General features: G+C 39.6%; 1 protein-coding gene across 6 annotated transcripts in view; it reads right to left on the bottom strand.

The window, feature by feature from the left end:
* The window catches only part of stx1a (syntaxin 1A (brain)), a 164,280-nt gene that overhangs the window by 12,517 nt on the left and 133,422 nt on the right, over positions 1-18,341 (bottom strand). For all 6 annotated transcript variants that reach the window (XR_005005918.1, XM_036556088.1, XM_036556084.1 and 3 more), the window contains exons 7-8: positions 5,350-5,423; positions 2,638-2,775 (exon numbers count right to left, since the gene is read on the bottom strand). Coding sequence is in view for 5 of the 6 variants with exons in the window: in XM_036556088.1 (XP_036411981.1) it covers positions 2,638-2,775; positions 5,350-5,423 (212 nt within the window). In the remaining variant the exon portion in view is untranslated. The remainder of the gene's footprint in view (positions 1-2,637; positions 2,776-5,349; positions 5,424-18,341) is intronic.

Here is an 18,341-nt window from a genome sequence, read left to right as displayed (position 1 = left end):
GCAATGATTTGTGCCTTGCAACTGTTCCATGGATGCCATTTTGCCCAGTATCTTTCTTATTGTGAAATCATGCACATTTACCTTAACTGAGGCAAGTGAGGCCTGCAGTTCTTTAGATGCTTGTCTGGGTTCTTTTGTGACTTCCTGGATGAGTTGTCGGTGCACTCTTGGTGATATTTTGGTAGGCTGACCTCTCCTGGGAAGGTTCACCACTGTTCCAAGTTTTCTCCATTTATGGATAATAGCTCTCACTGTGGTTTGCTAGAGTCCCAGAGCCTTAGCAATAGCTTTGTAACTGTTTCCAGACTGATTTCTATGACTTTGTTTCATATCTGTAATTGAATCTTGTCAGAACGTGGCATCATGTGCTGCTTTCTGAGACCTTCTAGCTGCTTCACATTGCCAGACACGTTCTATTTAAGTGATATTTAGGTTCAACAGGTCTGGCAGTAACCATGCCTGGGTGTGGCTAGTGAAATTGAACCCAATAGTCAATTGAATTTGGTTAACTGGTAGATTTAGTAGCTAAGGGGGCAGTTACTTTTTCACACAGGGACGGGTTGGGCTGAACAGCATTTTTCCTTAAATAAGTGAAATCATCATTTAAAAACAGCACTTTGTGTTTACTTGGGTTATCTTTAGCTAATATTACAAGTAAGGGGGTAAAATACTTTTTCACAGCACTGTATAAAGCATTCGTTAGTTAGAGCCCTATTTATATATGAATTGTGCTTAATATGATCATAGGCATGATCTTACATCACCAATAAGGTCAATTTTGATTTCAGTTTGACTTTAAGACTTCGAGACTTGTTGCTGTTTGCTGTTGGTAATAAACTGACAGTCATGTAAGTCAGTAAAGCACTGTCTATCTAAGGCTATTGGATTTTTGAGCATATTAAACTACAATATTATCAGTTATCAAAAATTTAAACTCCTTAAAATTGATATTGGCTTCAGTCACACATTTTTCAAATCGGTCAGGCCCTAGCAGGCGCACATAAAAGTGAGGATTGACAAGTGAGGATTAACAAGCAAATTACCTCTAGAGGTTAGTGGAGACCCCAAATTCGAAGCACACTGCAAAAGGCCTATGTGAGAGAGACATAGAGAGAGAGAGAGAGAGAGAGGGAGAGCGAACGACAGAACAGACAAAAGAGGCAAGGAAGGCAGAGAGCAGAAAAGAGCAGGCTCCATGGAGGCCTCAGATCTCATTTTCACAGGGAATTGGGAAGCGAGGGTGCTGGTTAGTGTAATTAATTATTGAATCAAACAAGTTTGTGCTAATAGAGTCTCTCACTGCATGAGAATATCTACCAATAGAATGTTTGAATAATTCACAGCCAGTGCTCACAAAAACATATTCTTGACACCACTGCCACTGTGTTCACTCTCAAACGAAACCCTTCTGAAACACAATCTGCCTAACATACCATCACTGTCACAACAAAACCTCACATGTCCAAAACAGTAACTTCACAGAAGAAAAACAATGTTCTTAACTTTAATGTATTGAGATTTTAAAAAGAAAATATGATTTGTAAGGTTTTGACATGAAAGTGCCGATATGTCAGACATATACTGCATATACATTCACTGGCCATTTTATTAGGTCAGGCATACAATTATCCAATCAGCCAATCATGTGGCAGCAGTACAATACATCCATCAAGGTCAAGAGCTTCTGTTAATGTTCACACATGAGAATTGTGACGAGAGAGGTCAGAGGAGAATGGCCAGACAGGTTAGAGCTGACCGGAAAGCTACTTGAATGATGACACTTTACAACAATGGTAATCAGAAAAGCATCACTGAGGTGGATGGGCTACAACAGCAGAAGACCATATTAGTTTCCACTCCTAGTTGAAGCCATGCCACGAAAAAAATCAGGCTGTTCTGTACTATATTACAAGGTGACAATTTTGTTGAAGTGAAATTATGTTAACACTTATACAAACTTAAATATAGCTTGTTCTGCACATTTTACAGTTTCTATTTATTTCCTGAGTTTAACATACAGTATTGCAAAAAACTAAAACATAAAATCTAAAATGAGCTGTAACTTTTGCTCAGGCCACATTTTATCTTTTCTAGTTTTCAGTGTTTTCTTTGTTTCTGTTTTTTTCCAATATGTTAAATTCAGCAAATAAACAGTAATTGTGCATTAAAATGTGCAGAAGTGTGTTCTCTGTAGAAAAGCAAGAAAACACGTAATTTGACCATGGGTGCCCAAACTACTGCATATGACTGTATATGCTTTCATGAGTCAAAATAAAAGGCCCATTTGCGTTCCACAAGATATCTGCCCAACAGTCTGAAGTTTCTATCTAAGAATTACTGCAAACACATACTAACCTTTTTCCAACTTTGTGTTTTAAAAAAAATACATGAAATGTTTTTACACATTCTCTGTGTGTGTGAGTGTGCCTTTCTGTGTGCTGCCGTGGCAACGGGGTAGCGGCGTGACAAATCCCTGTCCTACCGAGAGGCCATCTGTGAGTGGAAACAGTGGCCGAGACACAGAGACCCGGAGCCAAACTGCCAAGCTCCGGGACCTGGGGCTGGGTGAGGAAGGGCCAGGCCAGTGAAGGTGAGAGGAGAGTGTGGACGGTGGGGGAGGGTCCTGGGGTGTCTCACCTGGCTCTCCACCAGCATGGCCATGTCCATGAACATGTCGTGCAGTTCACGAATGCTGTTCTCCAGCTTAATGATCTCATTGTGCCGGGTCTCTATCTCGTTCATGGCCTGCTGGGTGATGTTGGAGTCCATGATGATCTGTGGTGAGACGGAGTGACAAACCAGACAGACAGACAGAAGGCGTGTAAATCTCTGACCTCAAGAATCACGTCTGCTTCCTTAGGAATCCAATCAGTGCACCCTGATGAATGACTTTTGCATGATTAAAAGATTAGATAGATAGATAGATAGATAGATAGATAGATAGATAGATAGATAGACAGATAGATAGATAGACAGATAGATAGATAGATAGATAGATAGATAGATAGATAGATAGATAGATTATTTTTAGATAGATAAATACAGTATATGGAAAAAAATATTGGGACACCCCTCCTAATTCAAGTGTTCAGATCTGACATTCAACTGTAAGTGGTATTATTGTGAAATGGAAGCATCTATAAGCAACAACAGTTTAGCCACAAAGTGGTAGACCTTACAAACTCACAGAGTGGGGCCAATGAGTGCTGAAGTGCACAGTGTCTATCCTCTGTTGAATCACTCACTAAAGAGCTCCAAACTGCCTCTGGAAGCAACATCAGCAAAAGAACTGAGCATCAGGAGCTTCATGAAATGGGTTTCCATGGCCGAACAGCTGCAAACCAGGCTAAGATCAAAATGCACAATGCCAAGTGTCAGATGCAGTGGAGTAAAGTGCCGCCACTGGACGCCACAGTGGAAATGTATTCTTTGGAGTGATGATTCACGCTTCTCTATCTGTCAGTCTGATGGACGAGTCTGGGTTTGGCGAATGCCAGGAGAACATTACCTGCCTGACTGCACTGTGCCAACTGAAAAGTTTGGTGGAGGAGGGATGATGCTATGGGGTTGTTTTTTAGGGGTTGGCCTAGAACCCTTAGTTCCAGTTAGGAGAAATCTTAATGCTTCAGCAGACCAAGACATTTTGGACAATACTATACTTCCACCTTTGTTTGAACAGTTTGGGGAAGAACCTTTTCTGTTCCAGCATGGCTGAACCCCAGTGCAGGGTGAGTTTGGTGTGGAGGAACTTGACTGGCCTTCACAGATCCCTGACCTCAACCCCATCGAACACCTTTGGGATGAACTAGAACAGAGATTGTGATCCAGGCCCTCTCGTCCAACGTCAGTGTCTGACCTCACAAATGGATGAAAGCATTCCCACAGACACTCTCCAACATCTTGTAGAAAGCTTCCCAGAAGAGTGGAAGCTGTTATAACTGCCATGGAGGACCAACTCCATATAAATGCCTATGGGTTTAGAATAGAATGTCATGAAAGTTCCGGTAGATGTACTGTGTAGGTGTCCCAATACTTTTGTCCATGTAGCGTAGACAGATGCACACACACACACACACACAGAGCTCAGGATCAACAGGTCTCCTTTTTTTCTTGTCAATTCCCACCAAACTTTCTGCCCTCTGGCCTTTCCAATTCCCCTGTTAAGCAGCCCTACAGCTGAGATCAAGATGACTTTTGGATGCTATCAAGATTTGCTCATTCTGCTGGAGGAGAGGCAGAGGCCCTGTCTGGAATATCAATGGCTCCCTACAAGCCTGTGAGTGACAGCAGGGGACGGGCAACCAGGCCGAATATATCTCTTTTACTTACAGGCGCACACAAACACAGAGGGGTGAGATGAGGACACAGTTCCTATGCTGGGCGTGTGCGTGAGAGGGAGAGATACAGTGTGTTTCAAAGTGAAGGTATCTGTGTGTATGGGTGTGTTTTTCACACATTTTGGGGGGAAAAAGGCCAAAATTAAAAACAAAAAATCTTTTTACAAAAGCCTCAAGTTTTATTGTTTTAAACTGAAATGATTTGTATTTCCTGAGGTTACCATTCTGATTAGGCTGCATTACGTGCATATGACATTTATATGTATTACATACAAATACTTATATACTTTTATATATCACTACTGTCAGAACAAAAATCTCCAAAATGATAACTTTACAGGAAAAGAAAAAAACATACTTTACTTTAATGTATGTCAATGGAACAAGTAATTCTGAGCCTGTTCTATGTGGTCCATTCATCATGAAATTTACACACAATGTAAAGGACAAAAAGCAATTTTCAAATTATGTCAAAAACTGGAAAATGACAAAAATGGAGATACAAAGTTTTGTTCTGACAGCAGTGATGTGTGTATATATATTGTCTTCTCAAAGTGGAAGGAACTGTTTCCACAGTTTTTCTGTCTATCAGCTCTTCCAGGTGGTTGTTAGGAGTTCCATTTCTCTGTAGCTTTTAATCATTTTTGAACTCCAGTTTTGGAATCTCCTGTCTTTTCGCTTCCTTTCCTTTAACTTTCTCTTCTTTTTGCAAGTGGATTATCTTTAATCTAATCTCCTTAGAAATATCTCTTGAAAAATAAATAAGTTGTATTTAATGGCTGTTTTGACTAGACATTAAATAAATAAAGGGTGTCTCTGACTTTTGTACAGTACTGTATAATATTTCTGGGACATACACACACACACACACACACACACACACACACACACACACACACTTCATATGGGACATTAGTATTACAAATTTGTACACTGGCACATACAGGACAACCTGACGTTGTACAAAAACAAGTGTTCAAAAATAGGAGAGATGCTGTGCAGTTCCACTCACCCCCGAAGTGAAGATAGCTGGGTTGTCACTTTCCAGCATGCTTTCCAGCTCCTCGTTTGTGGTCTTCCTGCCAGCTACACACACACACAGACACACACACAGAAAAATACACTTAATGCAGCAATCACAGTGGGCTGTTATGCTGGTACATTTTGTGCCACACATTTCCTAACCTCACAGCCTCTGAGACCCAGGCACACAGGAAACATGGAGAAAAATTTGTCTGCATCAGCAATGGACACAGGCAAACAGCCCCACCAAATAACTTACATGATGTAATGCACTGTAATTACTTTATAAAACATTCTCATGCATTTTCTGTTAGTTTCCTCTAAGCCACATATAACTTTGACGATTAACTGTTTTAAAAAGCCTAAACTATAAATAGGAACTTGCAAAAAAATTCAAAATTCTTCACTGGGAAAGGATTCATTAGGAGGCTTTTGGAAAGACTAAAAAACAATATGTGCAGTATGTGCGGCAAAATGAGTGACCACCCTTTATTTATTTCATTTCCAGTCAAAACGGCCATTAAATACAATTTACACATTCTTCAGTGTCAAGACAAAAGCAGAAAACAGTTATATCAGTATTTATTGTGTCCACACTTATTATGTGCCTTTATTACAGCTTCCATTCTTTTTAAGAAAAAGAAATCTACAAGTATGTTTTTACACACCTCCGAAGTTCAGTCTTAGAAGTTGGTTTTACATTTTCTGCTTCTCTGCATTTAAGAGAATGAAAAGAGTCGGACAGAAATGCGAGAGATCATTGAGCAGAGTGGACAGCTAGATTATGTCCAGACTCTTAGCGCAGAGAGCCAGCCTTTCTTCTATAGTCCTGCCAGAAAAGAGAGGCAGCATGGCGGGGGACCGGCCTGCACTGGTCATTGGAGCTCATGTACCCTCTGCCAGGAGAGGCCCTGCTGCTGGTGTTGTCTGTGAGAGTATGTGAGTGGGTGGGTTGGTGGGGTTGAAATAAAGTGTTAAGTATGTCCAGACCAGCCACCCAAAACTTGGTGCAAGCTAACACACTTAAATATGAACAGCAAGCTCACATTTGTGCTCATATGAACTGAATGTGGAGAGTAAATAGACAATTACAATTACTGTGAATGAATTCGATGCCCTGTCCATCTGTCTACGAATTTTCTTTTTCTGCTGCGAAATCACAACAGACATCAGAGAAGTGGAGAAAGTACAGATCTAGTGGAAAGGTGTAGTATCCCCCTGCAAATGAAGTGACCTCAACAGGCCTTACGGTGGCACTATAATGCAGCATTTTGCATTTTGGCCCATTTCTCATGAATGAGTCGTCCAGTTAAAAATTCTTGACAAATAAGGCAAATCAAAAAGCCTCAGTGGCCATGTCCTTCTGTCATACTGGATTTCAGTCCTTGCAAGTACATTTCTGAGAACACGTATAGCTTTTTGAATATTTTATTTAATACGTTAGACTGTTAATTTTTATTAATAAGTTAGACTACAACATATAAAATACACAAACATGTACTTTTTTATATGTAAGACACGTTTCAAATACATTCCAGAATGTATTCCAAACATTAAAGGTCAATAAAAGACATTTTTGAATGTATTCCATAATTACACATAGCTGCAAATACATATTTGTAGTATGAACGTGTGCAGTATTCAAAATACTCAATATTCCCTTATTAAAAATAATCAAAAATTGCAGCTTTTCCCCAAAAGCATAAATACCTATCATAAATACCAGCCTTTTATTTGCTAGGGTCCCTTACTTCTCCATAATGCATGGAACCCTAATGATTGCCACTCGCACAACTTATTAGTCTTCTGCAGGGACTTTTCTTCAAGCTAATCGCTGCGATGCTGTAACATTAAGTCACAACTGTGAATCAAATTTAACTAAAAAATTCTGTAACCGCTTCTAACTCAAAACTGACATAGTTTTAGACTTACCACCATTTTACCATCATCAACATCAAAAATAAGTGAAATTACCCTTTAAGACTAACTCTATACGCCTAAAGGGCAAAATAGTCTTGCTGGAAGGTACAGTTTTGTCCTTGCACTTAATTAGTACATTCACAATCAGGACACATGAAACTTTCATAAAACTGACTCACTGCTCTGTATAAGATGTGATCCCTGTAGACCAAAGACCTATATTTTTCTTAAGAATGCCATTATTCTTAACAGTGCATGTGTCCTGATAACGAATGCATTAATACAGTGCCAGCCCAGGAGTGGATTTTCTAGCAACACTTTGTGTGTAGACTCATACACAAAATGTGAGAAGTCCTGTTTTCAAACTAATCTAAAGCAACATGTACTTTCCTGAGGGAGTTAATCTGCTCTTTGCTGTCCTTAGAGCCACAAAATAAGGCAAAAATCACAAAAGACGTGCATTACAGCGATTTAATCGTATAAGGAAGTCAAAGGCAAAAAACCTGTGAAAAAAACAAACCTGAAGTTCAGAAAATGATTAAAAGATGAAGAGAAAACTGGACTCCTAACAACCATGTAAGACCTGGTTGACCACCAAAACTGCCCCCATCAGATAAACAGCACTTAAAGCTTTCATCTTTGAGAGAGAGGAGAAAATCAAGCTGCTTCAGATCTGAAAACATCCACAGGTGTTTCTGTCCATCCTTCCACTGTGAGAAGACGACTCAGCGCTATGGGTCTGAAAGGATGTGGAGCTGTCAAGAAGAACCTCACTGAGAAAAGGAGACGGACACATCAAACAAAGAAGCTGACCAATAGACTGACCACCCCAGAGTCCAGACCTCAATATCACGGAAGGAGTCAATTTCTAAGACTGAACTTTGGAGGTGTGAAAAAATATCCCTGAAGATTTCTTTAAAAAACTGAAAGGAAGTCTGAACAGAATGAAAGCTGATTTTTGAGAAACTTCGTTCTTTAGCTTCGTATACCAAACCTGAAGTACAAAACCTGGGTGTGATCTTAGACTCTGAGCTCTGTTTTATCCCACATGTAAACACAGTCACTAAAGTAGCTTTTTACATTTGAGAAATATTGCTAAAGTTCGGTCTTTTCTCTCAGAGCGACAAGCAGAGTTGATCACTGTAATGCTCTTCTTACTGGACTTCCTAAGAAACTATACATCCCTTACAACTTGTACAAAATGCAGCAGCACGCATCCTAACAAAAACAAAAAAGAGAGATCAGATCACTCCCGTTTCAAAAGAACTGCACTGGCTGCCTGTATCGTTCAGGATAGATTTTAAAGTTCTGCTCCTAGTTTTTAAAGCTCAAAATAACCCTAAAGCACCTGCTTACATCACAGAGTGTCTGTCTGTTTATGTTCCAGCACGTAATCTAAGATCTGCAAATAGTGGCCTTCTACAAATACCCTCTGTAAAATACAGAAAAGATGGAGAGACTCATCCAGTTATTATGCTTCTAAACTGTGAAACTCAATTCACCTTTCATTAGACAGTCAAGCTCAGTGCTCACTTTTAAGAAGCATCTAAAAACGTCTCTCTTTAACTCAGCATTTAATTAAAACTCTACGTCTCGTGGTGTTTATTTTCTAATCTGATCTGTTTCATTTTCTTCTGATACTAAATAAATACTAATGATTTCTTGTATAACCATGTTTTATCACCTGTCTGTAAAGCACTTTGAGCTGCCACCAGCATGAAAAGTGCTATATAAATAAAAATTATTATTATTATTAAAACAATTAATAAGGGAAAATGTGAACTATATTTAGTTATTGAGGCTTCTGTGTTTTCTGTTTTTGTATGTGCTGAAGTAAATGAAGTAACCGATCCTCAGCGGCAGTTATTGACAGTTATTGTGAAAATAATGTGTAGAGCTAACTGTAGTAGTAATATTACAGTGCACAAAGATGAGGCACCGCCTCAAACTGAAAAGACAAACAGAGAGTATTGTGACTCGGCCCTCGTTCATGTAAAACAAGGGATCAGAGGACACACTTTCATTCTTAATCGCTTCTCCTGTAGCTCCTTATCAATATGACTTCATGGCATCACTTATCTGAAACATTCATTTGTCTGACCATCTATCTGTCCCCTGGCTCTCCTCTCTTTCCCAGCAGTGCTGCATTTTTAAACAGGTCCATCTGCATTCATTTAACCACCTGTCCAGCCTCAAGGTTAATTAGCGAGCCCTGCTGAATTAATGGACGTAAAGGTGAGGGTGAGTCACAGAGGGGTGTCTCTCACACGCAGGGTCCAGGGCAGCAGAGGAACGTGGGACAGTGCTGCAGGGGTGCCGGGGGTATCTCTAAATCAATTGCAAATGTGCATGTTGGTATGCAATGGGGATGTGACCAAATCTGGGAAAACATCACTTCGGATAAAAGGACAACATGCACGAAATATAGAGATGTGATTATGGGGCAAAGGGCAACAATGTCCATATTCAACATTTTTCCTCCTTTTCCACCACAAGTACAGTGGCAAAAAACATCCTGGCATGAGGAACGTGCACCTCCATAGATAAAAATGTTTCATTTCTGCAACATCACGACTAGCACAACCCAAAACTTCAAACTAAACATGTCGTTCCACTCATTACTGAAAAATGTAAGTTGAGTTGGCTCGAAATTTTAATAGGTAGTGACAAAATATGTCAACTGTACAAACATTACTCTGCAGTCTAAAAAAAGATGGTTCTTTAGTAAAAAAAATGGTTCTATATAGCACCCAAAAGGGTTCTTCTATTATTACGATGTCCAGCTTGTAACAACAGCAGAATTCTTTTGGGTGCTATATAGAACTCCATCAATCTGAAGAACCCATTCATGATGCAAAGAACCCTTTAATCATTCAAAGGGTCCTTAGAGTGTCCGTGGTTCTACATAGGACCATTTTATTTATTAAGATCCCTTGAAGAACCATTTTTTGTAGTTTTCAAGTGTGGTGACTATTTATGAATATTTTCATATTAATTCATATTTCCCTTAAATGGCCAGGTTTGTGGGCCCAAAGTTTTCGTACACTCCTTTTAAACCTAAGAATAGCTCAGCCAGTTTGCACTGAAGTCCCTGTAGTTACTGAATAATAAGCCTTAGAAATGTAATAAGCCTGGGATTTTAAGGGGTTATTTACCTAAACTAGGTAACAACAGACTGGCTAATGTAAGCTACAATCCAACCAAACTGAGTTGGATACAATGCTAGTTATATTTATGGATTTTTTTCACTACGTTAGTGATTTTTTCACATTTTTAACCTACTTTGTAAATAACATCGACAGTATCAGTTTCTGCCCTTTCAATGCTGTATGTTTTTAATAAAATAAAAAGAAAATGTAACCTACACACCACTTACTTTGTCCATTTACTGCTAATATTGAATTGTGAGTCATCATACTTACTAGCCTAAACAAAACGTTATTTTAGAAAAACTTATTTGTGTATAAAATGCCTCTGAATTTCAGTCAGTGAGAGCAAAAACTGATCCTAAAATAGCAGGCAGTGTAGGAGGTGCACTGCTCTTTTTCTTCTCGTGTTTCTCTGAAAGTTTTGATCTGTAGGAAAAACACAGTGTTTGTAATCTACAAAATAATCTCATAATTCTGTACCATTTGTCCTGCTAACTAGACCTCAACACAGCATTATTGATCTTCAAAATAATCCCATAACTTTGCACCAACTGTCCTGCTCCCACAGTCTTATATTCACTGTCCTGCTAACCAGACCTAAAACCAGCCTTTTTAATCTCTAAAATAATCCCACAGTTCCATCCTCACTGTCCTGCTAACCAGATCATATTATTTTGAACACTGATCACAGTGTGTAGAAAAAAGAGATAAAATACTGTACAGTTGCTGCAGCAGCGGCTTTTCCTATTTAATGGCTGAAGCTGCTCTATAACTACACTTTCAGGCTTTCTAGACTATTTTAATCAGTGTTATAGAGCAGACTGCTGCTGTCTAAGAAGACCAACTGTCTCCAAAAACAACTTCTTAAGAGAGAAACTGTCTAGCCTTTCCACCACTTTGCCTTAATTATCCCAAATACTTCAAGGTGGAGTTCCTAGAGTTTTAAAGCAATGCCTAGAGGGCAGTTAGCTTTCAATTCATGTAGGAAATGTCAAATATGGAGACGGGAAGCTTTTCTGCTTGAGATATAGTGCTGAACATCACTTAGTTGATCTTAGAGGAATAAAAAATCAATGCTGCATGTGTGAGATTTTTATGCTTCCAACTCTGGGTGGAGAATTTTGGAGCTGTCATGATTAATTGATGATTAAACTTAAAATAAAATCATTGATTAAAATATAACATCTGCAGTTGTCAGTTTGCACAACAATAACACATTTTAAATTTTCATACTGCTTTCTATTACAGTAAGAAACAGACTGACTAACACACTTCATCTAGAAGGCAGCATATGCTGCTCTGAATTATGTGTATATCTTTCAATGTTAATAGTGCCTTCAGAAATGTGCAAAGTACCCACACCATACACCCTCATACCATGACAGATCCTTGCTTTTGAACCTGGTAGCATAAAGTGCAATCTGGTCCTTTTCTTCTTTGGCCTGCAGAATACGATGTCTGTTATTTCCATAAATAACCTAAAAAGTTTGTCTCATCAGACCACAATAGATATTTCCACTGTGCATCAGTCCGTTTCAGCTGAGCTAAAGCCCAGAGAAGTTGGCATCGTTTCTGTACATTATAAATATATGACTTCCACTGTGCATAGTACACTTTTACTTGAATTTGTGGACAGACAGTGTTTATTTACACTGATTTGTCAAAATATTCCTGAGCCCATGTGGTGTTATCCATCACAGAAACGTAGGTCTTTAATGCACTGCTGACAGAGGGATCGAAGATCACTAAAGTACATAAAATGCAATCTGGACCTTTTCTTCTTTGGCCTGCAGAACACAATGTCTGTTATTTCCATAAATAATCTAAAAAGTTTGCCTCATCAAACCACAACAGATGTTTCCACTGTGCATCAGTCCATTTCAGCTGAGCTAAAGCCCAGAGAAGTCGGCAGTGTTTCTGTACATTGTTAATTTATGACCGCCACTGTGCATAGTACAGTTTTACTTGAGTTTGTGGACGCAGCGACAGATGGTATTTATTCACAATGGTCCATGTAGTGTTGTCCATCACAGAAAAGTTAGTTTTTAATGTAGTGCTAACAGAGGGATCAAAAATCACTGACATTCAGTTGTGGTTTTCAGCCTTTTCTTTACTTTCCTTTTCTTCAAAATCCTTGCAATCACTTGTTGAAAATGTTGTTTTTAGACTTTTAGCTTAGATTTTTGGGCAATGTGGTGAACCTCAGTCCATCCTTTCTCGTCAAGAAGTAGGTCCTTTAATATCCATTGTATCACTGGTTTAACACTTCATAGCACTGCTAGTCTTAAATTGCCCCATCCCAACTTTTGTCTTATATTTCAGTACTTTTTACATTTTTCAAAAAGCATGGTTTGCTTGTTAAATCCATTTTTATTGCTTGTCATTTTTTAAAAACTCTGATTAATCAATTAATTGTCAAAATAATCAGTAGATTACCTGATTTATAACACAGTGCTATTGCAGCATGTGTGGCTGCAGTAGACATCGAAGTGAGGGAGTGAATTAATGAGGGAAGAATGGGACAGGGCATTAGAACAAGAGAGAAGGAGGACAAGAGAGAGAGAGGATGAGGTCAGTGTTCTCATCTTAAACACTGATTACATGCGTTAGGATACAGGATCGGGTGGGAGAAGAGGGGGCGAGAGAGGCAAAGAGAGGGAGAGAGAGATCCACACCCAGAGAAAAAGGAGAGAGAGAGAGAGGGTTGAGGGATGGAACGGGGGGATATGATGACAGTGACGGATGGCGCTGTGAGGTCAGGGCTGATGACTGTGTTCATGGTTAGAATATTGATGCAGCTCAACTATGACATTTCAACACAACGTACCCTGCAGCCCTACCCACTCAGTGGCACTGACTCAGTGGCAGAGTGTGTGTATATGTTTGTTTTATATATATTAAGGACAGAAATGTCCTGACTTTACAGGAAAACTGAAGGAAAAAAAAATAATTTGACTTTGTAATGTGTCATTTTCTAAAATTGAAAGAGCAAAACTTTTTTTGGTTACTGAGCTTAAAGATTTCTCAAATGATACGAAAAATATAAAAATAAAAAAAAACAGAGATACAAGGTTTTGTTCTGACAGGGACAATATATAATGCACATATTAATATTACATATAGATACAATATATATATAGGTATAATACATACAAAACACTTGTATGTCCTGACACTGTATAAAAACAAATGTGTGTGTGTATTACAGAGCTCGTGTGCACACTCCAGTGGGAATCCAGCAGATGGGCCAAAGGGAAAAGACTCTGCATTCCTAAATTTGTCTGACCTTTACTGGCTCTGAAAACCTCACATTAACTGTAGCAGTGTTAGACTTTACACACAGCTTCCGCAGCATCACATGATTATTGGTTTTCTTTTCGGTTCTAAAAGGCGTCGTGTGCATTACATTAATAAGTAACGTCGGCCAAACATCAGGTGTATTCAAATAAATGGACTTTTGCATCCTCCGTCTATGAATGTGGTCTTTGGTAGCAACTTTTGTGAGGTTGAACAAAGTTTAACAGAAAGGTGGTCACATTTCAGTTCAGCCTGATAAAAAGCTGTCCAACACCTTTGTGTGTTAATTTTGGAACAATATTTATTTTTGTTTGTTTTTATCAAACAGACAGATGTTTCCAAAAAAACTTAATTGAAGTATACAAAAACTGCTATGGTTTCTCATAAGGCTGAATGGGATTTCTACCAGTTAAAAAACCGCCCTCTAGCGTTTGAGAAACCGGGAAGACATTGCAGAGTGGAAATTCTCCTCTCTACAAGTTCTCTGGTAATAACAAACACGAAAAATCCTTGTGCTGTTAATGGAATAATCTTCGACTCATGCTGCTCGCATGGACCACTGATGAAGTAAGAACCCATTTTTGTTTAAATTGAGGGGCTGACAGCTTATTTTCTTATTCTAGAACCAGGCTGGTCAGCTAGCTAACAGGCTTAAAGATAGCAAACATGTTAAATAACGTTATCATTAACATCACAGGCTTGAATTAGAGTAGCTACGGTACGATTTACTGTAAAATGATCATATAAAAGACTAAAGAATGTCACTTAGATGGCTTACATGCTTCAAACGTCCGTGTTTGAGTCAGAAGAACCCAGGCTGAATCCCAAACGGCTCCGTACTCCCTAAATAGTGTGCTATAAGTTTAGAAATTCTAGCCTACACAGCCAAATAGTGCACTGTCGAATGTGGAGTCCCAAACGACCATTTGTTAGGTATCTTATGCACTGTTGGGATGCAGAAGTCAGTATTTAATTATCTATGTAGTGCACTATGTAGGGAGCAGGGAGCCGTTTGAGATTCAGCCCTAGAAGCTAGCAAGTATCAAATGAGATGGCAGCTTACACAGTAATAAAGTAGCTCTTTTTAATAATTACTCTTATCACTAGTGTTAGCTGGCTAGCTTGCTGCTAACAACACTGGTGTTCGTGGAAGCGTTTATGCAGTATAAAGGTGGTAATTTTGAGTTCCAGCTTTTAACTTCCAGGTTAGGTTAAATGTAGCACTATGACAGAAGGCTAGACTGAAATGAAAGTGTAGAAGCCAATATGTCATGAACGTCAAACTCACTAACATTAGCTGGCTAGCTTATTGCCAACAACACTGGCATTCTTGGAAACATGCATGTTTTTTTCCTACTTTGTAGTTTGAATAAGGTTGAAATGACAATGAGAAATGAAATTCCGAACTTCAACTTCTCACTTCTGGGTAGGAGCGGATAATCCAGGACCAGAGGTGGTAAACCCACCCCAGGGTTTTGGTCCAAATGCCTGGCTTCTCCAGTTAGCTCAAGCCGGCAGGTGTTCAGGCAGCTGGAACAAAATCCTAGGAAGGGTTTTTACTTTCTGGACCTGGATGACCCACCGCTGCTTCTGAGTTAAATCTGACGCAGCACTGCTACAGAATCCCAGACTACAATGAAAGACTCACAAGCAAGAAATACTCACAAAAATCATAAACATATCAGTCACATCACTAACATTAGCTGGCTAGCTTGTTGCTAACAACACTGGGAAAGACAATATACTCCCATAACTGACATCAAACTGCTGATGCACACCCTGATTTCTCTGCTCTCTCCTTTTGACGTCCAACCAGATTGTTGATGTGTGGTGCGGTAATCAATTGTGTCACTCCAAGCAGGATATATAACAGTTGATAAAAAAGAATCTATTTAAAGTGCGGAACATGGTTTAACAATATTAGGCAGCTTTTGAGTGTCAGAAATGGCCTACAGCTGTGCATACACTTTGTACCTCAACCTGCATGTGTTTTAATGATGCACCCCCAAAGCAGCCAGCAGTGGGTGAGGGAAGCGATTTGGCTGACTGTAATGAAAGTAGAGCGTTAACGTAAACCGTGAAGCTACTGCAGGTTTTTAAAATATATGAATAAAACATAAATACAAACCCCTCCTTAAAACAAGCAAATACAGGTCTTTACTATGTTCAAGTTAGTTTTAAGACATTTAGACAATTTTTAGCAGTTGCGCCCTGATAGCAAGAGGATAGTGGACCACTTTTGGCCCACTAATGGCAAAGCTGGCGGTCCACTGGCGTTTTGCTTAGCGTTTTCTGGGTGGCCCACCGGTGGTTACACAGAGTCATAGACAAAATTACACTTATCTTCACTCATTTTCCACTCATAGTCCAGTTGACTTATTTTTCCTTCCTTCCTTTCTTTAGTTATACTTTGTAAATTTGTTTAGTAAATAATTTTAATCCAGCACAGTGACAGCAACAACATTTTCTATAAAATCATTTTATATCAGGCCTAGTCATAATTTTTTTTCTTTTTGTAATATTTGTCTAAGTTTATTTTGCAAAATAAATAGAACATCTGTTTGAGAAGATTTAAAAACTAGTTAGAGCTTGTTTGCAGTGATCTAGATGGTCCGAGGGTGGACCAGCAGTGGCAAACAGTCAGCGTAGTGCTGACCTTATTAAGCTAGTGGACCGATATATGCTTGCTATCTGGGTGGTTAACCAACCCTCGGGGTTTTGCCGCTCCTTCAGCACCCCTACTACCCGCGTCCGTGCAAGCATTCATGTTTTTCCTATTGTGTACTTCGAATTAGGCGGAAATTCTGAGCTGCAACTTCTCACTTCCGAGTTAAGCCAAATGTAGCATTATTACAGAAGGCCAGACTAAAATTAAAGCCAGTAAGCCTTGCTATGGTGACCTTCAGCCCAGAAAGACTGTGCTAAACATTGCGCCCCTGACCATCTGTAATTAGTGTAGTTATCTCATTCAAAGAGTGGTGACCGCAGAGCGATCTATCTGTCCATTATGATTAGATTACACTGTGCATACAATAGCCAGAGTAGGGAGGGCGGTGAGGTCATATGGATGCTAGATTGCATCTCTCAATCCCCACAACCATCTTAAGGAGTTTAGCCTCCCTCTCTTTCTCTACTGCCGTGCCTTCATTCCCCATTCGGCCTGTCTCCTTTATACTCCCCTGCTTTGTGTTCAAGGCTTTGTGGCGCTCTTGCTGTTTTCCCTTTTTCCTGCCTGCACCAATCTCAGTCTCACTTTATTCATTCACACCTTCCCACACATTGCTGAGCGAGGTGTGTTGACAACACAGAAGATGGCAAAGTCACTGTTTATCAACCCTCAGTTTCACAGCACTGTTCTGTTGCTTTAGAAATGATTGCACAGCGTGCTGGGGAGTTCTGACCCATTAAGTTGGAACGACCTTTGGGTTCCACCACTTGGGGGCGCCTTTTGGAGTTCTACTCCATCTGGTTTAGCTGCACTTTCATGCAGCTGCTCGCCGGTCCCCAGCCTCCTCCGCTGAAATGCACACGTCTCAATGCTACCGGCAATGACACTTCAAATGACAAAATCCATTACCCATAGCACTGCTTAGCCATACCCTTGTTTCCACAGTCAGGCCAGTGCAATTTGGTGCAGCATGCTAATCAATAGTGCAGACACAAGCCAAGTGTATAAGCTGCAATTCATTTAAGTTGATGAAAGTATGTATCTAGCTATCTTCTGTGAGATAAGGATGTTATTTAAGTGCTTTTGAAAAAAAAAAAGATAACGTGCTGCAAACATAAACAGGGTAACTCAAAGTGCTTAAAGAAATCTGCACAGTTTGTGTTGGTCATCCTCTAGTCCTTCATCAGTGGTCACAGGATGCTGTTAGCTATTTTTGTTAGATATTTTTGGTTGGTGGACTATTCTCAGTCCAGCAGAGACACTGAGGTGTTTAAAAACTCCAACAGCACTGCTGTGTCTGATCCACTCAGACCAGCGCAACACACACTAACACACCACCACCATGTCAGTGTTACCGCAGTGCTGAGAATGATCCACCACCCAAATAGTACCTGCTCTGTGAGGGTCCTGTGGGAGTCCTGACCATTAAAGAGCAGGGTAATAAAGTATGCAGAGAAACAGATGGACTACAGTCTGTAATTGTAGAACTACAAAGTGAAATTATATGGTCAGTACAGCTGATAAAATGGACAATGAGTGTAGAAACAAAGAGGTGGTCCAAATAAAGTGCTCCGTGAGTGTATTTCTTTTGCATACGGCTCATTCCACCAAAATGTATTCCATAAATACGACCCCATTACCAAAAAAGTTGGAACGCTGTGTAGAATGTAAATAAAAACAGAATGCAATGATGTGCAGTGTCCATGATTTCCAAAAAAAAATTTCAAATGTTGATTTGAAACCACAGGACACTTTTCCACTTCCCCTCGGTCCATTTTAAATGAGCTCAGGCCCAGAGAAGGTGGTAGCATTTCTGGATCCTGTTTACATGTGGTTTCTTCTTTGCGTTTAAGAGTTTTATCTTGCATTTGTGAATGCAGCGACGAACTGTTTTCACAGACAGTGGTTTTCAGAAGTGTTCCCATGCAGTGATTTCAGGTCTAACAG

This window comes from Colossoma macropomum, unplaced genomic scaffold, assembly GCF_904425465.1.
Source record: "Colossoma macropomum unplaced genomic scaffold, Colossoma_macropomum, whole genome shotgun sequence".
NCBI lineage: Eukaryota > Metazoa > Chordata > Actinopteri > Characiformes > Serrasalmidae > Colossoma > Colossoma macropomum.
The sequence above is the reverse complement of the archived record's forward strand: the minus strand, read 5'-3'. Positions and strand labels throughout refer to the sequence as shown.